Source organism: Aspergillus uvarum (genome assembly GCF_003184745.1).
Source record: "Aspergillus uvarum CBS 121591 unplaced genomic scaffold BO82scaffold_66, whole genome shotgun sequence".
In the NCBI taxonomy this organism is placed as follows: Eukaryota; Fungi; Ascomycota; class Eurotiomycetes; order Eurotiales; family Aspergillaceae; genus Aspergillus; species Aspergillus uvarum.
Genome location: NW_020291363.1, coordinates 34,861 through 59,638, shown reverse-complemented (window position 1 = coordinate 59,638; position 24,778 = coordinate 34,861). Strand labels below are relative to the sequence as shown.

General features: G+C 52.2%; 3 protein-coding genes and 1 non-coding gene across 4 annotated transcripts; 3 read left to right on the top strand and 1 right to left on the bottom strand.

Annotated features, from left to right (window-relative positions):
* Positions 1 to 259: 259 nt before the first annotated feature.
* Positions 260 to 16,878, top strand: BO82DRAFT_406004 (acetyl-CoA synthetase-like protein; the record flags this gene model as incomplete). The annotated part of the gene is made up of 7 exons (XM_025639535.1): positions 260 to 1,160; positions 1,218 to 1,531; positions 1,592 to 9,666; positions 9,716 to 10,415; positions 10,465 to 11,231; positions 11,282 to 14,733; positions 14,783 to 16,878. 7 exons carry the CDS (start codon positions 260 to 262, stop codon positions 16,876 to 16,878), a joined length of 16,305 nt encoding a protein of 5,434 aa, XP_025487774.1.
* Positions 16,879 to 18,707: 1,829 nt separating this feature from the next.
* On the bottom strand, positions 18,708 to 20,698 carry BO82DRAFT_344549 (uncharacterized protein; the record flags this gene model as incomplete). Its single annotated transcript, XM_025633667.1, has 3 exons — positions 18,708 to 19,179; positions 19,266 to 19,620; positions 19,678 to 20,698. 3 exons carry the CDS (start codon positions 20,696 to 20,698, stop codon positions 18,708 to 18,710), a joined length of 1,848 nt encoding a protein of 615 aa, XP_025487773.1.
* A 1,484-nt stretch (positions 20,699 to 22,182) lies between these two features.
* BO82DRAFT_423346 (uncharacterized protein) lies at positions 22,183 to 23,342 on the top strand (the record flags this gene model as incomplete). Its single annotated transcript, XM_025640237.1, has 1 exon — positions 22,183 to 23,342. Exon 1 carries the CDS (start codon positions 22,221 to 22,223, stop codon positions 23,340 to 23,342), a length of 1,122 nt encoding a protein of 373 aa, XP_025487772.1. The 5' UTR covers positions 22,183 to 22,220.
* A 141-nt stretch (positions 23,343 to 23,483) lies between these two features.
* Positions 23,484 to 23,557, top strand: BO82DRAFT_t273. The gene has a single exon. It is a non-coding gene; the product is annotated as a tRNA-Val (tRNA).
* Positions 23,558 to 24,778: the final 1,221 nt, after the last annotated feature.

Genomic DNA, 24,778 nt, shown 5'->3' with positions numbered 1-24,778 from the left:
ACCAAGCGTTCCTGTCCGGGACCGGCGTGGCGAATGCTCTGGACGATACCATCTCGTTGTTCTTTGTAGATTAGCCTAGGGCTAGAGACAGTATATGAAGAACTGGTGACCTTCAATGTTCGAAAGACCTCCTGATCGTTAGACATTTCTCTCTTCTGTATCCTCAGTCACATCCTGCCTCCGAGCCAGTCGGCCTGTCTCCCTTTTCTTCTCTGTATCACCTACTTGACCACATTATCAACACAATACCAACCTGACCATGTTCCCTCAACCACCAATTCTAGAGTCAGAGGAGACGGTGGCGTCCATTCTTTTTGCTGCCTTTGAGTCAAATTTGGGAGGTGTCGCCATTGACTGGGAGCACGAAGAACAAATCACCTACGAGCAATTACGTGGCAAGGTGCAGAAACTTGCCCAGAGGCTTCGCCCTCAAGCACCTCCTGGAACCCCAGTCGTGGTGTGCTTACCTCGTTCGATTGCGCAAATTGTCAGTATCGCCGCAGTTCAATGGCTTGGAGCCGTCTACGTGCCCTTGGACCCAACCATCCCTCAAAGCAGACTGGATGGCTTGTTGAAGCGTCTGCAAAAGCCTGTCATCTTGGCGAATCAAGACTTTTTCCAACGATATTCCGACCCCCAATCTATCGATGGGACATACTTCAATGTCGAGCAATGTCTCACCGATGATCAAGGGCATGCCGTGGAAACGAGTAGCCACCCTATTGCTACCCGTGAGCCAGACGACCTGGCGATTATTCTTTTCACATCGGGAAGTACGGGTGAGCCCAAAGGCGTGAAGCTCTCGAACCGCAATATTATCGAGCCCATTCGCTACTTGAGCCGCCAGCAGGATATCACCCCCCATTCTCGAATCCTTCAATTTGCTGGCCCAGCATTCGACGTGCATATGCTGGACATATTTTGTGGCCTTTTCAATGCCGCGACTTTGTGCTTGGTCACTAAAGATAAGCTTCTTTCCCAGTTAGCTTTCTGGATCAATCAGATGGAAGCGAATATGATCCATCTCACTCCGAGCATGTTGTCAATGCTGCGCCCTGAGGAGGTTCCCGGGATTCGGTATATGCTGTCGAGTGGAGAAGCGATCACTCAGGAGATCATCGAAACGTGGGCCTCTTCCGCCGTTCTCCTTAATCTTTATGGTGCGTATGGCGCGTGATAGAAGAGAGATCGCGATGCTAACATACCTGTCACATTAGGGCCCTGTGAAGCCTCCTCCATAGTCGGCTCGCGGCTGCTACCGGGTGATTCGGCGAGTATCATCGGCAAGGCTACTCCATTCTCGAATATCATTGCTCTACGAGAGGATGGGCAACCTGCCGGTCCAGGGGAGTCCGGTGAGATCTATTGTACCGGCAAGACCATCTTTCTGGGATACCTTGGGAATGAGACCATGACGCGATCGAAATTCCGTGTGCAGGGCCCTGGTCTTCCCGATCTATTTGGCACAGGAGATGTCGGTATAGTGACCGAAGATGGATATCTAAAACTTCTGGGCAGACTTGATACTCAGGTAGGACTGAGGAAGAATAGTTTTCGGGAGCGAGCATTGGCTAACAACTGTCGTGTATAGGTCAAAATCAACGGGCAGCGCGTCGAGTTGCAGGAGATTGACCATGCGTTGACTACTATCGCTGCCAAAGCAGTCACAAGGTGGAGAAAGGATCCAAGGGGACAGATTCGACTGCATGCCTTCGTTACTGAGTCATCTGCCTTTTGCTATCCGTCCGATCCTTGTGAGCTGCTCACTGATGGCCAGGAATTTATCGACCGTCTCTCGGGAGTATGTCGTGCCACGCTGCCTTCGTACATGGTTCCTGAGATTATCCCGGTAAGTGCAATTCCCCTGAATGCGAGTGAAAAGATTGATCAGAAGCGTCTCGACCTTTTGCTCGAGTCTCATCTACAGTCAGCCAGTGGAATCCTGGAGCTAGATGCCACGGCCGGAAATACTGCCACAGAGCAGACCATAGCCAACATAATCAGTGAGCAGTTGAACCGCCCTGTTCGGTCTGCTCAGAGCAATTTACTCTCCATGGGACTTTCTTCACTTGATGCCATGGCTGTGTTAAAGCACATCTATCTCGAGTTTGCTGTGTCTCTTTCCCTACACAACTTCCTTCAAAGCCCGACTGTAAAGCAGGTTGCGAGAATGGTCGATGAACAGGCAGAAACGAGGACGGCAGCTCCTTCCCCCCAACCTACAAAGGAAGGCATATTTGTTCAGATTGATGAGGTGATCACATCTCCATCTCAGGACCGGATATTCGCAGCCGATAAATTGCTTGCTAATAGCGCGTACAACTGCAATTTTGTTCTTCGTCTTCCCTCCATGGACCTGGACGTGGAGCGCCTGCGCCGGGCTGTCTTTCAAGTCTATGCCAGGCATGACGTTCTTCATTCGACATATCATGATGTTGATTCTGATGGCAAGGAAGCGGGCCCCAATGCATTGCCCCTTGTGAGGCAAAGAGTGTGGCCGGTCGCTGATCTTCCACCACAGTGGACTGTGGTCAGCCTCAAGGAGTTGGAGATAATTAGCGTGCGACACAAGAATTCCGTGCTCGAGAGCTCTATGGACCGCATTGCAACGGACGCGGAAGTTCTGTTTAGCCTGAGCCAAGAATCAGCCCTGAGAGTCACAGTATATGAGCTGGGGTACCAGCAGTGGATTGTCCACTTCAATATCCACCATATCGCGATGGATGAATGGTCATTCCATATTCTCACGAGAGAGATTGAGGATTTCTATTCATCCGAGCAATTTTTGGACCTACAGTCTTCCCCAGCAGTGCAATATAGCGAGTTTGCCAAGTGGCAGCGCTCCATTTTGCTACAGCAAGAATACAACAATCACCTCCACTGGTGGGAGGAACGAATCGGCGATGAGATAGCTTCGCTGCGCCCTGAAGACCTCGGTCCCTTGCCTCCCCATATCCCCTCCTTGTCGGTCGAAGAATGTGACAAGAGCCAGTTGATTATGCAGGACCTCGACTCTGACATCTTCCGGAGTTTTCAAGAACAAATTTGTGCTGGATCCACCGCGTTCGTGGGATGGCTTGCCTTGTTTCAACTCCTCATGGCGCGTGTGAGTCGCAAGAGCGAATTTCTGTTGGCGGTTCCAGCCACTGAGCGCGGCGTCAGCGCCAAATTCATTGACGTTGTGGGGTTCTGTCTGAACACTGTTCTGATCCCATCCACGGTTGCACCGACCGACACTTTCAGGACTCTTTTGGCTCGGACACAAGAGACATTCCTCTCCTGTATCTCACATTCTGTACCTTACGAAGACGTCGTCACCAATCTAGCAGCAAAAAGACCAACCGGTCGTTCCAGCCTCCAGCTAAATGTGATGTTCGTGCTTCATGATCTCCGAGCAAACCCTGGAAAGGCCTCTGATGCCAATTCATTTCTGGAATCGGCGGATTACATCCAACTCCCAACCAAGGGGGCCGACTTCCCTCTCATTGTTCACATCGATCCAAACTACAGCCCCCCTCGTCTAATCCTGCAACACCGATTTGATGCCTTCCGTGCATCCTTCGTCGAGACCCTTGGTCGTGGCTTTGCATCGTTACTCCAAGATGTTGTTCAATCTGGACTTGAGGCACCCCTGATACAGATGAATCAGATCTCACCGCAGGATGCACGAACACTCGATAGTTGGGCTGTGGCTCCCATAATACCCGAACAAATCTCCCATGCTTGGATTGAAAGTACTGGGCTCACATTAGTGGACCTGTTCCATGAGGTCGTGGAGAGATACCCCGGGCAACTGGCGGTTGAAGACTTGACCGGGGAGAAGCTCACTTATGAGCAGCTGTATGCTCGTTCAGCTATGCTTTCTCGATTCATGACGAGAACCCACGGCATTTCTGATCAAGTTGTAGTCATTGCCATGGATAAGTCCCCAAAATTGGTAATCAGCGTCCTCGCGGTCCTGCTATCAGGGGCTACGTTTCTTATGATCGATCCGACTCACAAAAGTATCCTGAACGAGAACAAAGTGTCTGTAAGCAACGCATCGCTCATTATCACTGACTCCGGGAGTTACTCGGCTGTCAATCAGATCCCGAGGCCCACCGATACCGCGATTTTGCTGTTTGAGGAGACGACCTGGGCAAACGAGTCGGCGAAGACCATTCAGCCATCAATTCCGGTCTCTTCTGGGGCGTGGCTTTGCTTTACCTCCGGTTCGACCGGTAATCCCAAGTGCTTCTCGATCCCGCATAGCTCTGCAGCAGCTTGCTTGATGAGTCTGATTGACTATTTTCACCATGGACCAGGCACAAGAATGCCACTCCTAAGCAATGTTGTTTTCGATGTCAGCATCTCGAGTATGCTTAGCCCTCTTCTCTCCGGGGGAACTCTCTGCCTTGCGCCATCCGAGAGCTTTGTGACCGATCTTGAGGTAACCTTACGGGCATTAGCAGTGACCCATATAGAAGCTACCCCGAGTGTGGTTGCCACGCTTTCTGGACCTTTCGCGTTGCCTTCTCTCCAGTCTCTATCCCTCGGAGGCGAACCTCCGGTGAGGGAAGTGACTAAGATGTGGATGGACAAGGTTGATGTGTATAACATTTACTGTCCTGCGGAATGTACCATCATTGGATTCATCCATCGTTTCAAGTCCAGTGATGATCCCGAGGGCATGATGCGCAATATTGGCCGAATGACTCCGCCAGTGCGCGCCATGATTCTCGACGCAAACCAGTCCCCTGTCCTGCCTGGGGCCGTTGGGTATTTGCACATTGGCTCATATATGGATGGTAAACTAGGGCAACTGAGCACAGGATATCTGGCGCCCCAATCGGCCAACTCCAAATTCTCCCAGGACTCTCGCGTGGGGCGCATCTACAACAGCGGTGACTTGGCGTACTATGATGAGGATGGAAATGTGCATCTCATCGGTCGCGAGGACGATCAAGTGAAGCTTCATGGTATTCGGTTCGATCTGAGCGATGTCGAAGCTACTGCCGATGTACTCTTGCCTCCTGGAGGCAAGAGCATTACTGTGATTGCTGGTCAGCCCGATAAGACGCTTGTGGCGTTTGTGCATCATCCTTCCTGGGCGCCGGAATCGAAATCCACACACTGGGCATTGGAGATTTCCCCCAATACCACCCCTTACCTTCGGGACCTCCGCTCCCAACTTGAGAACAGACTGCATGATGTGATGATTCCGAGATATTGGATTCCGATTTCGTGGATCCCCCACGGCAACACGGGTAAGGTCGATCGAAAGCTGCTACAGAGATGGTTCGAGGAGACCGCCGCTTCTGACCTCGACACTGTCCGACCATACGCGACTCTTAAAACCCGTCCAGACCCTGAAGATAATACCTGGGAGACGGCAATGGAGGCGTTCGACTCTCATGCTATTGGAAAGGCACTTCGCAGTGCTTGGCAACAGACGTTGGGCCTTGCCGACAATCAAGTCTCTCTTCAAGAATCATTCTTCCACTCGGGTGGAGATAGTATCTCCGCCATTCGCTTTTGTTCTCGGGCCAGGGCTAGAGGAATCCAAGGATGTACTGTTGGCCAGCTCTACCGGACTAGCTCGCTGTCAGCGTTGCTCACAGCCCTCGAGGCCGTGCAGCAACAGAGCACAGAGCCTGAATTAAAGGCTACTGTCCCACAGGATAATTTCGCGGGTTATAGGCTTCTTGCATCTCGAGATGAGTCGGAGGATCTAAAGCGAGACATTCAACAGGCGATAGCAAATACCACCTGGCAAGAGACCCACATGGAGGGTGTCTGGCCCATCCGCGAGATTCAGAAAGCCATGCTCTTGCAATCTAGCTCCCAGAATGGTCGCTACGTTGTCCAGGTGATGCTGACGCTGACCGGGATTTTGGATTTCCAAAGACTGCGGAATGCCTGGCGATTATTACAGGAGGCCCACCCCAGTTTGCGAACCACCTTCATTCCTGTGTACCGCGCTGATACGGTTGAGTACTTTGCCCTGGTCATGAAGGCTTTGACAGACTACAGCAACTTCCATCCTCATGTCCTAGATCTCCCCTCGGGGAGCCAATTTGAAGAGTGGTTGGAAGCTGATCGCCACCGAGGCTTCACATTTGGAGATCTTTTCCATCGCATGACTGTGTTCCAATCTTCCCCAGAGACCCATCACCTGGTCCTCACTATCCATCACGCGATCAATGATGGATGGTCCCTGGGAATTATGTGGAAGGATCTGTCGGAGGCCTATGGCATTGGTAGCCTATCTGCTCGTCCCTCCCCCGCTCGATTTCTAGCCCTGGACCTGGCACGCGATCCAAGATCTTCTTTGGATTACTGGACATCCTATCTGGATGGCTTCGAACCGTTTGAAGTTCGCCCACATGCACTACAAAGCCTCCAAGCCTCAGGTAAATCGGCCATGGAGACGAAGAGGCTGATTGTCAGTATTACACCGGAGCAGATTTCTAATTGCGCCAAAGCGCACAGAGTCACCAGTGCCACCGTGCTCGAGGCCGTGACTGCGATCTTTCTTGCCCGGGTGACCGGTCGATCCGATCTTGCTTTTGGAATCACTACCAGCGGCCGAAACGCTGCCGTGGAGGGCATCGATGAGATGGTCGGCCTGTTCATCAACACTCTTCCCGTCCGTCTTCACCTTGACCAACATGCAACGATGTCTTCGCTTCTCCAGCATTTGGCCGAAGACTTTGCTTCCGCCATTCCCCACGAGCATGTCGCTCTCTCCCAGATATTTTCCAAGGCCCGTGGATCAAAAAGTCCATTCGATACAGTGCTTGTTTACGAGAACTTCGATACCAACCACGAGCAACAATTCGACGAGAGTCTTACGTTGTCGGAGATCGACGGGCGTGAATTCTCCGAATTCCCGTTCATGGTCGTTGTTGAGCATACCTTGCAAGGCACACAGATTGTATTCAAATGGACCAATAATCTTCTGCATGTTGAAGAGGCAGAGTCTTGGCTGATTCAGTTTGCCTCCCTGCTTTCGGAAGTCATTCGTTTACCTGATGGCGAGCAGAAGCTTGAGAGACTGGGCATGGTGACAGACTATCGTGAGTTTGAACAAGTGAAGACCTCGTATCATGCCCATAGAAGATATCTTCTGGAGAATGCGACAGAAGATACATTAAATGGTCTCTTCAAAAAGAGTGTCGTTCAGCATGGAGAGAATATCGCTCTTCGCTCTTTGACGGAGTCTGTTTCCTTCCGTGAGCTAGACGAGAGGTCGGAGAAGGTTGCATTCAATCTTATCCGCGAGAATGTCTGTCCAGGTGATGTGGTGCCAATTGTCTTCTCTAGATGTCCCGATATGATCGTTGCTATGCTGGGTGTCCTGAAAGTCGGTGCCGCATATTGCCCATTGGACCCTAAGGCACCCTTGCTCCGTTTGCAGGGACTGATATCGAAAGTCCAAGGACGGATAATCGTGTTGGAACGAGACATTCTCTCTCCTGAAGCGGTCCAGCACATCCAGGCGATGGGTCTGAAGGTAGCCTTCATTGAGACACTCACAAAGAATGGTGCAGCAGCCACAGACAACCCTGCCCTACCCGGGGTGAGCCCCAATGATAGATGTTATGTTCTATTTACCTCTGGAACGACCGGAGAGCCTAAAGGCTGCATTCTGTCCCACCGGGCTGTATCTAATGCTGTTCGAGAGACCGCCCGTATATACAACACCGGAGCCGGGACTCGAATGTTGCTGTTTGCGAACTACATCTTTGATGCTTCTGTGATCGACATTTATGGATGCTTGTCCACCGGCGCTACACTGTGTTTTGCGTCTGAGGATGACTTGAGATCGGATCTGAATGAGGTCGTGACCCGATTCTCGATCACGTCTCTTCACCTGACACCCAGCGTGATGCGATTCCTTGACCCCGACCGCTGCACCACAATCAAGACACTTGTGTCTGGTGGTGAGAAGCTTTCCACCAGCCTCCGCGAAACATGGGCTGCTCGACTACGACTTTTCGACGGCTACGGTCCCACTGAGTCCGCAGTGCAGGTGTCCGCTACCCAGGTTGTCGACCATGACGACACTTCCACCATTCGACAAATCATTCCTGGTAACTTCGTGTTGCTCCTGGATCAACATGGGCTTGTTCCTCGGGTCGGGCAGGTCGGTGAAATTTGCATCGCGGGCAAGCAACTGTTCGACGGATATATCGGAGAGCCTGACCTTACCGCGCAAGCGATGACGACGATGCCCGGGCTGGACCAAAACCTCTCACTCTACTGCACAGGTGACCTGGGAGTGTATACTCCCGACATGAACATCCACATAATTGGACGAAAGGATAGTCAAGTGAAGATATCTGGGCAGAGAATCGAAGTGCAGGAAGTGGAGAATGTCCTAATCACTGCGCCAGGTGTGTTGAGCGCTGGGGTGGCTGTTTGGCGGAATCACTTGATCGCAGTCGTCCAGCAAAAGGAATCGGCAGAAGTAGTATCAAGTGATACCACTTGGCGATTGTTCTGCGAGGCAAGATTGCCAGCCCAGCTTGTTCCGACCCACTTCCTCTATGGCACAGTGCCTCTCAACACCAGCAGGAAGGTTGATCGGCGACACCTGGCTCAATTGGTGGAGTCTAAGATGCAAGACGTATCTACGGCCGGCTGTTCCAGCGAGCAGGAAGCCCAGACGAGGGCTGAGGCCTACATTCTGAAGATAATCAATGATTTGCTTGGCACTCAAGTCATCGATGCAGAAGCATCTTTTGCATCAATCGGTCTCAGCTCTCTGCCCTTAATGGAGCTTCGTGCCATCGTGTCGCATCACTTTTCTCGAGAGTTATCATTCTCCGAACTCAACTCCGCTGGAAACGCTCGACGTCTGGCAGCTCGACTAGATTTCGCATCACCAATCCCCGCCTTGTCCAAAAGTGCACCTCTGCATCATGATGATCAGGTCGAGGCACTCTCGACCCAGCGTCGGATGTGGCTGGCCCAGCAACGACTCCAGGATGAAACCTACAACGTCTGCAGTTTGCTGACTCTGAAAGATGTCTCTGCCTCTCGAATGGCTGAGGCCATACGATATGTCGTCCACCACATTGATGCCTTCCGGCTGACGTTCACGTGGAACAGTGACAGAAACAGTCTTCAACAGGCGCTCCAGTCCGAGTCAACGGTTCCCGTGGAGGTTGTTGCAATGGATGATCTCACAGAAATTAAAAAGACGAGTCGTCAGTATGCGCAGCGAAGCTGGGACCTGGAGAATGGCCCTATGGCCCTGTTCGTCGTATTTGATCGCGGCGCGAAGAACATTGCAATCTTTTACAACATCCACCACATCCTGGTGGACGAATGGACAACACAGCAGATGCTGGAGACTATTCTGGATGTGTATGTCAACCGGCCGTCAGCACTCAAATTTGGATCAACTGTCAAGTACGCTGGTCTGGCGTCGCAGTACGGTCCTGGCAGTTCGCTCTACGACAAATCCATGGCAGCTCTGCTGAAACATCTGGATGATATCCCTCCTTTCGATACCACGAATTGGCCCGCCCCACCCGCTGAGGCTGCTGCTCGAGGGTCTGCCAATATCGTTAACTTCGTGCCATCATCGGAGTTTGAACAATTCAAACGGACTTGCTCGAGAGATGGCATCTCGTGGTTCTCTGCTTTACTGGGTCTCTTCCAACTGCTTCTCCATCGGTAGGCTTCATATCAGTGATATATCTGTAGCTGCTAACTTCGGGTGCAGGTACACTTCGACGCAAGAGCTGGGAGTCCTCATTCCGGTATCGATGCGTGGAGCTTTGGCATCAAGTGGTGACGTCTTTGGCAACATGGTAAATACAGCGCTCGTCCGCTCGGTTCGTGAGGGCGCGAAAACGTTGCGACAGTTCCTCGAACAGACCGCTGCATCCGTCAACTTTGCAATGGATACAGTCGTTGTTCCATTCGAAGATGTCCTCACTCAGCTCAAGACCACGGTCAGCGAGCACTCGGTCATCTTTGTTGCCCAAGAGCAAGGTGCTTCCGTTGCTACCAACAATATTGTGGACATCACGAGGGAGACGTTCAATTCACGTCCGGTGGCATTTGACTTGCAACTCACTCTTACCAGCACGAAAGATGGTACTGTGCTGGATTTCCAGTATGATCGCTCCAAGTTCGAGGCCTCTTACATGCAAGAGGTTGCTATGGGGTATGCCCAGCTTTTAGAACGCGCATTTTCACTCTGTGACACTCCTCTGAAGGACATTGACCTCTGCACCCCTGAGCAGCGGGATATGATGGAGGCATTTGCCAACTTCCCCACCGTCAAACCACCGTGTCGCGATGTCTTGCTCCACGAGCTTTTTGAGGAGACTGCTGCCAGACAGCCTGATTCCATTGCTGTAGATCATTGGGATGGAGATCAACATACTCTGACAACATATCAGGAGCTGGATGCCAAGGTAAAACTTTCCTATCGTAATCCCCAGCCATTTTTGCTAACATTAACAGGCTGCCACTCTCGCGAGGCTTTTGCAAGCAGAGTATGGCGTTCAGGTGGGTGATATTGTCCCCATTTTCGTGGACCAGGGCACTATCTACGTGATATCCGTGTTGGCGGTGTTGAAGACCGGTGCAACCTTTACCCCGATGGCTCAGGATGGAACATGGCCAGCCGACAGGGTGACAGGCATCGTCACCGAATGTTCAGCCAAGGTGGTAATTGCCGACATAGAGACCCCTGAAGATCTGCCCTGTCCAACTCTGCAGATTCATTCGGTTGACTTCTCTGTCAAAGAGACGGCCCCCATTGCTTGTGGAGCCACTCCGGACACGATCTCTTACATACTGTGGACATCGGGCACGACTGGGGCTCCCAAGGGTGTCATGATTCCTCATTCTTCCGCCGTGACTTATTTCCGGGAGGCTGCTGCCTACTTGTTCCAGGGTACGGCTGCAGATCGCACCTTTCAGTTTGCAAGCCCGGTGTTTGATGCCAGCATGGAGGATCTCTTCCACACCTTTGTCGAGGGGGGAACGCTGTGTACGGCTCCCAGGCAGCTGCTTCTGTCTGATCTGCACAACGTCTTCCGCGCTCTCCGTCCCACCGCCGCAGACCTCACTCCAACTGTCATCTCGCTGCTTGAACCCTTTGTTGGCTCCTTCCGCGTTCTGGTTACTGCTGGTGAGCCGCAGAATGAAAAGGTGCGCGCGGACTGGACCAAGTCACCGACTCGGCTGATCAATGCCTGTGGCCCGGCCGAAAATACCGTAGGATCGTAAGTGGAATTGCTCCTTCTGATGCTCAAATTGCTGACCAATCTTTCAGCTACTTCGGACCCGTGACTCCTACAAGCAATATTCGGTCCATTGGTCACCCGTTTGCCTCGGTGGTGGCCTTCGTTTTTGATGCCTTCGGCAAGCTCTGCCCTCGACACGCCATTGGCACCATTTGGCTCGGTGGATCCCAGTTGTTTAAGGCCTATCTCAACAAACCGGAACTCACGGCCCGCGTTTTTATCAATCATCCTAAATATGGTAGACTCTGGAACTCCGGCGACGTGGCCTACTACGACTCCGAGGGTCACATTATCCACTGTGGTCGTGGAGATGACCAGGTTAAAATTCGCGGCCAACGGCTGGAGCTGAGCGGCATCAACTCGATGATCGAGGAGAGTGACTTTGTGCGCCGCGCATTAGTTATGAAGGATAAGGAGAAGCTGGTCGCATTTGTGGTGTGGGCGGATGAACCTGAACGGCCGGTCACGGAGCTCATCGCTGAAACCCTCAATCCCAATGAGCACGTCAAGCTCAAGGCTCTCAAAGAGTCTATGAAGGCCAAGGCATCATCTGCCATGATCCCATCAATCTGGATCCAGGTCAATAAGGTTCCCCTCCGGCAAAGTGGTAAGGCAGACCACAGACTTCTGCGATCCCTCATCACCCACCAGGAGACTCCGGAGGACGAGTCAGGCAAGGCCCCCGTTACACCGGTGGAACACGTACTCCACGACTCCTGCTGCCGCACTCTTGGATTACGTGCAGTGGGGATGGAGCGGAATGTCTTCGAACTCGGCATGGACTCGTTCTTGGTGATGAGGTTCCTGTCGGAAATTCGTAAACATCTCCCCCAGTGTCGTTTGACCCTCCGCCATGTTGCTGAAGTCCCAACTCTGGAAGGATTAGCTGCTGGGATAGTGGTTCCCGAGGTGAACCAGCAATCACCAGTCCGCCTGGAATTGCCAGCTGTGTCCAGGTTCGATCGTGGGTCTACAGCCCTTGTGCCGGCCAGCTCGATTCAGACCCGGTTCTACTGTGCCCAGGCCCTTCTGGCGGACGCCACCTACAATGTGCCCTCGTTTTATAAGCTTGACGGCCTACTCCCAGACGCAGTTGAATCGGCCATCGTGTCTATTCTAAATGAGCATGCCATTTTCCGAACCACGTTTGTCTCTGACGGCGAGGCATTGCGACAGAAACTTCATACTACCTCTCAAGTAGAGGTCCGGCGATGTGATCTTGCCTCCTTAGATGGGAATGATGCAATGCACTTTATGCGGGATATGTGTATCAAGGATGCTGCAACCGTGTTTGATTTGGAAGAGGGGCCACTGGGCCGTGTCATTCTCTTCCTGCTCCCGGGAGAATCTGGCTTTCTGTTTCTCAATTTCCACCACATCATCATCGATGAGCAGTCCATGCGACAACTTGTCCATGAGGTTGCTCGACGAGCAGGTCACAATGACGCAACACCTGTGGTAGCCACCAAGGGGAGACCGCAGTATGCTGACTTTGCGGAGCAAGAACACAAGCTCCTCCAGAACTCAGATACGCAAGCCGAGTCACAACGCTTCTGGCAGGAGTATCTGTCGAATTTTACCCCGGTGAACATTCCGCCCTTCCATGTCGGATCGGGCCAGCCGCAGCGTGCCATGTGCCACTACGACTTTAGCTTGCCCCAAGAGAGCCTCAGTTGGGTCCGCAAGCAGGGGCTCACCAACTTTTCTGCCTTCCTCTCTCTATACATGATCTTGCTGCAACGTGTCTGGAACTTAGCCGATGCCACAGTCACAATCCCTGCCTCGCAACGAGCTGAGCAAGTTCCCACCGACATGTACGGGTGCTTCATCAACACTGTCCCGGTGCGTGCGCATGTCTCGGGGGATTGCCTACTTGGGCCATTCCTCAAGTCGATGTCTCGCAATTTGTTCCAGGTGTTGCAAAAGTCATATCTTCCTTACGACCAAATACTCGACGCTGCCAAGATTAGCACACATGATTTGCCTTTGATGTTTGTCTACCATGAGGCCTCAAAGGACGTCTTTGACGGGTTGGTTGACGCACACAACCTGCTTCGCGAGACAGACAATGAGACCTCCGGACAGTCTAAGTTCCCTGTGACCTTCTCTGTGACCCTCGCTGAGCAGAAGGAGCTTTGGAATGTCAGTCTTAATGTGGAGTACGACATGAGCAGGATCCAGAGAAAATCAGTCGATATACTGTGCGAGCATTTTGAGAGCCTGCTTCATGCAGTGAGCCAGTGCGCCGATGATATTCTGATTGGTCACTTGGATATCCTCACGCCGGGAGAGAAAGAACTTGTGGAGATTCAACAGCGAACGATTGACGCGGTCGATCGAAAGAAAGACGCTCCCAAATTTGTCCACCAGCTGGTGCGCGATCAAGCTGCGCAATTTCCCAACCAGATCGCTTGCGATTTCGAGGGTAAAGAAACAGTGACATACCGGGAGCTTTGGAACAAGGTGGAACACATTTCCGCTGGACTGATCTCTTTCAGACAGGGAGTCGACAACAAGGTCGGTATCTTCATGGATGCCGGGATTGACCGCATTGCCTCCATTCTGGCTGTCCTCAATTGCGGAATGGCATGGGTTCCTCTTGAAGTGAGCCTTCCTGTCGCTCGACTCGTCACGATCGTGGAAGACTGTCAGCCGCAAGTGATCTTGACGACACAGACCCTGCAAAGCGATTATAGCACGGTCTTGCAGGAGCTACACAAGGCCACCGCTCATCGGGTTCCTCTGTACCATCTCCCTTCAGCAGTGCCTACTACTGAAGCGCCTGCTGTTGTTGCTGACCACCTCCAACCAAGCGATCTTGCCTACATTTTATATACCAGCGGATCTACCGGTAAGCCCAAGGGAGTTCAAGTAGAGCATTTCCCTCTGCTCAACGCGACTCTGGCCTTTCGTGCCTTGTATGAGTGTGGGCGCGACAGCCGCTTCTTGCAATTTGTTCCATGGACTTTCGATATCTCGATCATGGATGTCTTCGCATCCTTGACAACCGGTGCCACTCTGTGCCTGGGCGGTAAAGAGCTCCTCCATTCCAACTTCCACTCTATCTTTTCTCGGATGCAAATCACTCATATCTTGGCATCACCGACGATGATGAGCCTTCTCACTCCCGAGGAAGCTCCGACCTTGAAGGTTCTGTCCAGTAGTGGTGAATCAATGACAACCAAGGTCCGTGATGTCTGGGCCGACCGAATCACTGTCCTCAATGCTTTCGGACCCACCGAGACCTGTATCTACAGCCTGGTGTCGCGTGTGCGTCGCGACTTGGAGCCCAACAATATCGGAATGCCGACTACAGGAAACACGGCGTTTATTGTCAATGAAGAGCTCGGGTTGTGTCCGGTTGGAACAATCGGACAGTTGGCCATCGGAGGAGTTCAGCTTTCTCGTGGATATCTAAATCGCCCGGAAGAAAACCGTGCATTCGTGGATCACCCTCTCTTGGGACGTGTCTATCTAACCGGTATGTATCCCCTCTGGAATTCAGTTTTCATGGAGCTGACAAGTGCTAGGCGACTATGCTATCAGAAATCATGATCAGTCTATTACCTACCTGGGCCGCATGGATACTCAGACCAAAATCCATGGCCAGCGCATCGAGCTCGAGGAGATTTCTAACACTGCTCTCTCACATCCTGCGATGCATAATGCACTTGCTATGGTTGTCGGTCGCGGCGACACAAGCCATCTGGCACTCCTATTCGAACCCAGTGGACGCGGGTCTGCCGTGGGACAGACTGACATGCAGGCTCTTGATGCCATGGACTTCCAGAGCACTGTCTCGGAAGTTCACTCCAAGCTCCTCTCCACCCTCCCCGGCTACGCTGTCCCAAGCTTGTGCATTCCCGTCTCATTCATGGCCATGAATGTAAACGGCAAGACGGACAGAAAGCGGGCCACTGCTCTTGTAGCCGACCTAAGTGATACTCAACTGTTGTCGTACAGTGTCGAAGCCCATGAGCAAGGAGCAAATCTGCCGCTGGAGACCGAGCAAGAGTTCCTGATCGCTGACGCGATGTGTCAGGTCTTGAAAGCCCGGGAAATCTTCGCCAACAGTAACTTCTTTGCCATGGGCGGAACTTCCATCTCTGCCATTCGTCTTTGCTCAATTCTTAGACGATCTGGGTTCACCCTGATTGTCAACCACATTTACGCGCATCCGACAGTAGCCGAGCTTGCCGCCAACGTCAGGTACAAATTTCCTGCGAACATGGTTTCAGACACCAAACTCGACAGCTGGGGTAACATCCATCCGATTCCGATCATGGACTGGTACATCGATCAGCAGAAGATCAATCCCAATTGGAACAATCAGGCCCACCTGCTCCGAATGGCTCGCTCGGTAACTTTCACTGACACGGTGAAAGCGTGGCAGGGCATCACTGAGATTCATCCTTCCCTGCGCATTCGATGTAATTCCAGTGTGGCGCCGCCCAGGCTATATATTCCGATCCATCCATCGTCCCGGGATTATGCCGTTATCCGTCACTCCGTGCCCTCGGAGGAAGCGCTGGAATCGATTATCCCACAAGCGCAGGCTTCACTGGACATCACCAAGGGACCCGTTTCTGCTTTGGCATGGATCGAGACTCCATCAGCAACCTACTGTCTCATTATAATCCACCATCTCGCTATCGATATTGTTTCATGGCAGATCATATTCGACGACCTCGAACAACTTCTCTCTGGAGAATCGATCTTGCCCGAAGGCGATTCATTCCGTCGCTGGTCTCTGCAGGTACGCGAGAGACAAGCGTCGGCTCTCCCCCGGGTCTTAGATACTGCCAAGTGTCAGAAGTCACAACATGAGAACCATCTCATCGTACCCGCTTTTGCCTCCCGGCGCCACCGGAACATTCAATCCACTGTTGCGATCGTCGAAACAAGTCTAGCGGCAGATCTGACCCAGCTCTGCCTAACCGATGCCAACAAGATACACAGCACCGAGCCGGTCGAGCTCCTCCTCGCGGGACTCGTCCTCGCCCTCTACCGCTGGCGACACATCAGCCGGTTCGAGCTGACGCTCGAATCGCACGGCCGCGAGCTCCAGAACGAGGCGCTCGACCTGTCGCGAACCGTGGGATGGTTCACGTATCTCTACAACGCGGTCTTCGCAATCCCTCCCAGCAGAGAGACCGACAGTGGCAGTGACAGCGACGGCACGCACGGCAGCTACACTCACAGTGACAGCGACAGCAACAGTGGGCGCAGCCGCACCCGCGACAAGATAAGTGCGATTCCTGCTCTACTGTCGGCCACCAAGGCGACGCGTCGCACGGCCTCTCAGGGCACAGACTTTGCTGTCTCGAGCAGTTCGGGCGCGGCCGATACTCCAGTCCTCATGTTCAATTACGCCGGCGCGTACCACACCGGCAACACGGGTGGGCTTTTTAACGCGGTCAATCTGCCATCGATGGAGACGTCTATGGACGACCCCCGGAACGTTCGGCCGTCGGTGCTGGACTTCAACTGCGGTGCAAAGGATGGCGTGATGGATTTGAGTATCTTGTACAGTCAGGCCATGCACGCTGAGGAGGATGTGCACGCGTTGCTGATGATCTGGAGAGAGGCTGTGGAGGAGATTATTGAGGAGTGTACTAGTTACTGAGCGAAAGGGGGGTCGTTGAGAAGGTCAGGTTTGGAGTACTGTGTTTTGTTCTCTGCTCCTTTCTATGCAAAACCTATCTGAGTCAATCAGCAAGGCAAGCTGATGTGGAGTACGGTTAGTCAGGGTCTTCTGTTTACAATATTTCTTACCGCTCTGCTTCCTTCTTACTTTCTGTTTTTGAGAATTGTAACGAGATACCTCGAACTCAGATAAACGGAGACTGTTGATGATGATAGCAGGATGTACGTAGCAAGAAATGCAGAAGGGAGAAACAAGATGAAGACTCGATAGCTGAGTTCTCTTTGGTGGCTTGGAAATCACTGCGGACGGCGAGAGCGCCCGTCCACTGCATTGAGCCCGCTTGTCAACTCTCATTCCCACATAATCTGTTTTGTTTGAATGACTGCATCACAGTTGAGTTTCTTGATCGAGTATGCAATTTCCGCTGTGTAAGCAGGGCTTTTAGTAGTTGGTCTATCCCAGACACGCGCCTTGCCTTGACTGAAGTCTATTCTAAAAAACAATATACGTCCAAGACTACATGACCTTGGATCAATGATACTACTCGTCTTTACCAGATTCCGATGAAAGAGATAGAGACCAGGTGCTAGGGCGATTTCTCATTAGAACAACAAGAGGGACAACCCACCCTAAAACCCATAAAATTCTCATCGTCAATCAGATGTGGCTTTGGTGCCTGGACCATGGTTATTTTGTCATTCGACATGTTTACCCCTGAGATTTCGGCACAGGGCGACTAAGATAAGACTTGAGATACGATTACCACTAGCACAACAGAGGCGCTCGATGAGAGTAGAGACGGATTTCTCCAGTGCGTTCTAGACAACGTCCAGGAACAGGAGCGGAATTCGGAACCATCGATTCGTCTCATAGCGGGACTAATCGTCCGGACACTCCAAGTGGTTTAAGCTCAACAAGCCCACAGGGGTACAAACGGAGCGAATAACAAAGGGGCCCAAGAGGAGGATGACGGAAGGAAAGTTCGTTCAGGACAAAGAACAGGTAAAGGTTCCTCGGGAGGCACTCGGAAATGAGGACACTGGGCGGCGCAGCCTTCAGAAGCCTACAGGAAGAGCGGGATATACTTCCGAAGACATTGTGAATATGGCATAGAGAGGATGCCTCTCGATAAATACAGAGGGTAGAGGGGAGTAATTGGCTTCTTCTTGCAGGAGCCAACAAGAACTTCATGACAAAAGTTCATGAAAAGAGATCTTCTATATATGCCGGTCCTCATCTGGTACTACAGCCCGCTAGTATAGGACTACGCACATACAGACAAAGTGAGCTCACTTGAGAAAGGGGTAGTTCAAAAGGGTGGTGACAGGCAGCAAAAAAGCCTTTCTAGCTGTGAAGAAAAAAGAAAAAAAACATACATACAACAGAAGGGATTCGCTGGTGGTCACCCACCCAACTACTAACCTCCCGGCGTGTGGCTTGAGTATGGCTGAGCGGACGGGAAGCCCTATTTTCCACACCCTGTGGTCGTATGTATATGAAGGTTATTAACTTACAATCATATACAGCATTGAATGTGAGAGTTGATTGAACTCTCCTCTCATGAACCTGCTTGGTTTTTCAAGCATTCGCCATTTGGCAGGCAGCATAACCTCCGAAACCTCATCGAGAGACAGTCGCGCCTGGGATGACTAGTCACAATCTTGATTCACAAGAGACGTTTGTGACGCAAATCAGCAGACCCGGCCTCGGTAGTGCAATAGTATATGTGATCAATTTTCTCCACTGGCCACAGGAGCGAGGATTTGTCTCTTGCGAGACATTGCTTTTCTGTTCCAGTTATCTCTCTCTCAAAAGCCAAACTTCCCTTCCTTCATCTCCCTCACTGCCTGCGCAGCCTTAGGATCCTGCTTTTGCAAGAACTTTTCAAACGAGTCAATCATCGAGTCCTTGAGCATGTTCTGCTCCCGCCACTCTTGGATCTGACTGGGCACCACAGCCCCCGTATACACCTTTTGCGGGTGCTCCGCCGCCAGCGGCCACAGGTCCCACAGCTGCGCCGACTGCATCATCGACATCGCATACAGTTCACTCCAGACCAGGTTCCCGAGAATCCGCATCCGTCCGGTGTAGCCAGGTGACACTGCCTCGGGAATGAGTGACGGCACGAAGTCTGCGTCGACGGCGAGGAGATGGGGGCGGAAGTCCCTGGGGAGTCTGTCCTGGTCTGTTCTGATATAGGAGCTAGCGCTCCAGGGGTCGAGCATAAGAAAACTCGGCTGATTTATCAGCGGGTGTTGTGTGCGGAGATTACGAAAGTGGCTGCGCGATGCCCGTGGGTCGGGTTAGTAGGCTTTCCTTAGGATCGAAAGACATGAATAGGGAGCAAGAGTGGGCATGGGACGAACCTTCGCACGGCCTCAATATCCTTAGGATCGATGCCCAATTCCCTGCAATCGAGCCACTGGAGTTTCAAAAGGGGCTTCACCTCCTCCGCGCCCGGCTCGCCGACTCCCCATGCGGCCACTTGCTCTTCCACCTTTGCTCTCACAACCTCCCACTCCTCGTCGGAAATACTACAATACGCAGCGCGGTAAACGGCGAATTCAATGGTCTGCGCCTCCGCATGTTCTGGTAAACCGGACATTATTTCCGTGCAAACTCGGAGGGCCCTCTGAATCCACGGCGCCGGAGGCAACTCCGTCAGGGGGGGCGACACCGACCCGCGCAGTTCCAAGCGGACTTGATCTTCCGCCACCGTAACTGTTGACATCAATTTCCGGAGGCGGAGAAGTGCGCTCGACAGCTTGTTCTCTTCACTAATTTCGCCGGTCGACGAGGTCTGCAACTCGGGCACCGCCTGCACCCGTGCGGTCAGCACCTCGTGGTGCCGCCGTGGATACACTTCCGCGAACTCATCTATTTGCGGGTGATGCAACCCCGCGACGATCCCGGTGGGGACTCGATACCCCTTGTACCCATGCAAGGGCAGCCAGAACCCGGCGTCCGCTTGAAACGTGATATCCGCGAGAAGGCGCCACCGCACGTAGAATTCCGCCAGCCGGGCCTCGAGGTCCGTCTGATCAACAGCCACCGTGTCGAAGAAGTCACCATCCAGCATCCGCTCCTTCAACCTCGTCAAGTGGGCCAGCACCCATGCGTGCGCGGTGCGGGTCATAGCCTCATACACGGCAGGCACGTATTCCGCCCACAGAGCGCGGAGATCGAGGATGGCCGGGAACTCAGCCAACTCATCCGGCCTCGCCCGCCGGCGCGCGTTCAGGGCCCGCTGCACCTCGCCCAGCTCGTCAGAGATCAGGTTGAACTGGTCCCGGAGATTCACGTTCACCTGCTCGATGCTCAGGTACTCGAAGACGGCCGCCACGGCGCTGAGATGCTCGCAGGCGCGCTCCAGATGGGCAGGGTTGTCAAGGTCTTGCTCCTGCCACTGGGCCTCGGAGAGCGGGACCAGGCCGTCCAGGAGGCGGGCCTTCATGAAATGGATGTTTTTGCCGACGAGGCAGAGGCGGGAGGAATCTTGGTCGCCGCAGTGCATCATGATTTTGTAGATGGCGCTGGTCGCGCTGGGGGGCGGTCCGGGCGTGTCGACCGGGGCCCATGCCGCGGTTGGCTCGTCCAGGAGCGGGACCTCCATGGGGTGCAGGCGTGGGAGGCTGGTCGTTGTGCCATTGGGGAGGTGGCCATGCACGGCGAACTTGACAAAGTTGGCGATGAACCCGGGCTCGTAATACCGGTCAACTGATGATTCATCTGTTAGTTGGATGTCCCCATACAAGATGCAAAGGGAGTGAAGATAAGGCCGCAGCGCAGTGCTGTACATACCAGCGGGTAAGTCCTGGCTTGCCCAGTGCGGCTGTGTGGGACTGGATGTACGGTGTATGGTGACGTCCACGTTGGAGGAGTCTTTGCTGTGGTTGCTCTGGTTGCTCTGGACTGGTGGCTTAGAAGTGGTGTGTGTGGCATATCGTCGGGTCGCCAAACGGGGCCCGACGATTGCTGGTCTGACATTTAAGCGCGTGAGAAGGAGAAACCCGGGTCGTCGTGTCGGCAAAGGAAGTCTGCCATACTGTCGACAACTCAGCTGCGATAAGGTTCGCGATACTCGTGCTGCCATCTGGAAGGGTGGATCCCTGGGTCTCAGGGTCTCAGGGTCTCGGGATCCGAGGGTCTGAGGGTCTGCAAAGGGGAAGCTGATCGAGGGAAGAAAGAAGAGCGGATGCAGATCTTACCTCAGGGTCTCAGGGCTAAAGACAATGTACTGGAAGTACCCCTGACCTAAGCTAGAAGTAGACTAGGAAGGCGCGGCCCGTTCGGAAGACCCAAAGCCACTGCTTTGAGTCACGGGAACGGTAAGTTAGGGGCCATGTCAGCAACGGCAAAGTCGCACCCTAACTGCTTGTTGTTCATGAAGATGGATCAGGACGATCAGGACAATCAGACTGGCAAATTATTGAAAGGAGCCAAAAAAAAAACATACAACAGAAGGGATTCGCTGGTGGTCACCCACCCAACTACTAACCTCCCGGCGTGTGGCTTAAGTACGGCTGAGCGGACGGGAAGCCCTGTTTTCCACACCCTGTGGTCGTATGTGCTTAATCAAGCCCAGTGATTGGTTTATGTGTTCTATCCATAACCATTTAGCAGACTTTAAGCGCAATAGCATCAAGCATTTGCTGTCGAGGGTCGATGTCTGTTTATCCCTCATACTTGTCTGTTCCCGACGAACCTCATCGCGATGAATTCATGAAGAATAAGCTTTCTCCACTGAACACATATCGTCTTTTATGTTGTGCTTTTGCTAACCCGGTGAGATATGTCAATATATATAATGACACGGGTCTCTAACTTCTTCCTCCCAGAACGGACAGTATCCTATCCAGGCAAGGAGGGGCATAGAAAGTTCCTCCTATAGTCCTATGCTGAGATCTGGTATCAGTCTGCGAAAATAGTGCGGGCGCATGTATGTTGCAGTATGATACGGTGGTTCTGGTCCCATCGTCATTTGTTGAAGGTCATTGTGACAGCACGAGGTGATATACACTAAGCTGCTATGTCAAATGTACGCAGCCGCGCGGCATGCAAGGTTGATTCCACCGTTTGCTCATAGGCAAACAGCGGGACAACAATGCCCATGGTAGATGAGCATGTGAGCGGGAGGGATGAATCACACTTTTCTTCAACTCAGGAGGTTTAAAAAAGCTCTTTCACAACGGATGACATGAGAATCCGTATCGTCATCTTTCTCACTTCCCTCTGGCTATAAATGTCATCATTCCAGCTAACATTCAGTCAGTTTTCCATTTAAGCCACGTTCGAGTGCCAGCACGACTTGCCCAGCACCCATGCAGTCCACCATTATTTCCACGTTGCCCTTGAGTGACCTGAAGCCCACTAGCCAAGCTGCAGCGGCCATCAACAAGGTTAAGCACCTGGCATCCTATAACTGGATCGAAGCACCCGAGCCTACTATCGCCGTTCCCGGGTGTCCCAATCGCTGGACTCCCCCCTGGCGACCTGGCCAATATATAATCAAGGTCCCCAGAGACTCCGCGGAGGATGGTCCTTCAGAGAACGCGGCGCGCCTCCCAGCCAGCCCCATCGAGCCCCTTTTCCGCGCGCTGTACCTCCAGCGGCCGGATTTTGACATTCGATGCGTTGACCTTGTGACCGACCGCAGCAATATTCGCAAGCTATTATCGGTCATCAACCCTAAGCTTGACAAGAGGGCGCTCGCTACCTTCACGATCCACGTCGAGCGACACGGCAAGACTGTCCTTCTCTGCTGCGAGGAGTCATCGACCAAAGAGCTTAAACCTCGCACAGAATTCCGTGGATACGGTCAGGAGTTTGAGAAAGCGACCACCACCAGTTGTGTCGCAGGCGGCACCAGTCACTACCGGATCACATCTTACGACTTGGGAGGATTGTCCTGTGTGGTCCGCTACGAGGCTGATAGCTATGTGGAGCAGAGAGGAGGCCAAAATCTGCACACGACGCTGGGCACGACGCTGGTCTCGTTGGAAATCTCCGACTCTCCAACCCTTGTCTCCAGGCACTCACCATTGATGGTTTGCGCAAGAGACCTGACAATTTCGCCGGATTCCGTCCTCGAGATTAAGACCTCGGCCCCTGGAAGAAAACTGGAGATGGACAAGGTTCTGCCCCAGATGTGGGTGTCCCAGACCTCGCTGTTGGTTTGCGGCTACTACGATAAGAAGGGCTTGTTCGCGGAGTGTTGGCCGAGAAACATTAGACCGGAGCTTAATGAATGGGAGATGAACCATCAGGCCGACCTGAAGCGGTTGGTAGCTTTACTGAAGTGGATTATCGCATCGGTGCCCACGAGTGGTCAGAAGGCGATGCTGAATTACGATTCACGTCGCAAGGAGTTGGTGATCTACCAAACGAAGCGGCCCGACATGCTTCCTTTTGACCTGTACGAAAAGTGGAAAGGTCGGGATTAGGTGCCACCATGCGATGGTCGTAGAGCAGTGGAGGTTTGCTGAATGATTCGGTAGCTGCATGATCAGGATAATGGGATCGTAAGGATCGGATGGATGAAGTCCTTTCAAGTGGCCGCTAAGCACGCTCATTCATCATCAATCGGCCGGATGGTGTAGTTGGTTATCACGTATCGTTAACACCGATAAGGTCCTGGGATCGAGCCCCAGTCTGGTCATTACATTTTGCTCATTCTTTTTTGCTCTTCGTTAGATCAGGGCGAAACACCATGTCAGCAGGGTGAAGTAGTCAATTCTAGGTCATTGAGCTGTCATGCCAGTAAACGTGGACAGCTAATGGGAACCTCATACGCAAAGAACGCCGTAGGTACCCTGGGTCGAGCGCCACCCGCCATGAGCCTCGCGGAGATTAGGAAACATATTATCCACAGCCAGTACAGAAAATAGATAAGGATTTTGATAAACCCCTGCTGGTGAAATTACAGATAAGGAGGATACAATTAAAACTTAAAAAAGAAGACAATAATAAAAGCACATAAAAATAAATCTTTTGTTTTTAACAAGTATAGTGCTAGATAACAGCCGACGCCCCTCTTAAGTTATGATTTAAGGATAGCTGAACTATCTGCCAGTTGCGCCCGATAGATGTGATTATGATCTTCTCTCCTCGGTTAGCATAAATAGCAAGCTTAAGGAGAGTTGGTAATATTGCCTTATTCTCTTCTTCACTTTCTTCTTGGACACGTGGATCTGTAGTACTGCAGACGGCAAGCGGGGCGCCAGAAATTCCAGCCGCACCAGACCGCCTAAAATTGCGGTGTCTTCCGCAGTAGAGTTGACGGTCGAGGTACTCGCCGGTATATGACCATTTAATAAAACGCAATCCTTTATCAAAACGAGGCAATTGTGCGATTGAAATTACAGTGAACTAGAGTACTAGCAAATGTATGGGATATTATGGAGCCAGCCCTTAATATGCAGTTTCAAGGAAGCAAAAAGCATGAAACATCTGAGTTGATATGACTCCGTCTTTGTAGTTTAGAAAGTGGCATGAAATAAAGACATGAGACCTTTGGTCACACGAATGCGCAAATGTGCCACTCTAAAGACGTGTTCCGTGCAAGAAGTGATGAGGAGATACAGCACTGTGAGTTTCTGTTCATGTACAATTTAGCTATGTAGTTAAGCCTTTACAATATTAGTATACACAGCGTTTTTACCTCAGCCTCACTGAATAAATTTAATCTTCACTATAGCACAAGTCTGTTCCGAGCAAATGAATTGACGTGAACACTCAGCTCCAAACAAGCAGAAAAGATTTCAGAAACGTGAAAATAATATCCTTAAGATGTGCACGCGCCATTAACACATTGTAATCCGCCATTGGCTGGGACAGGACAATTCTTGACTCTGCCCCAGAGCACTTCTGTCTCGCCACC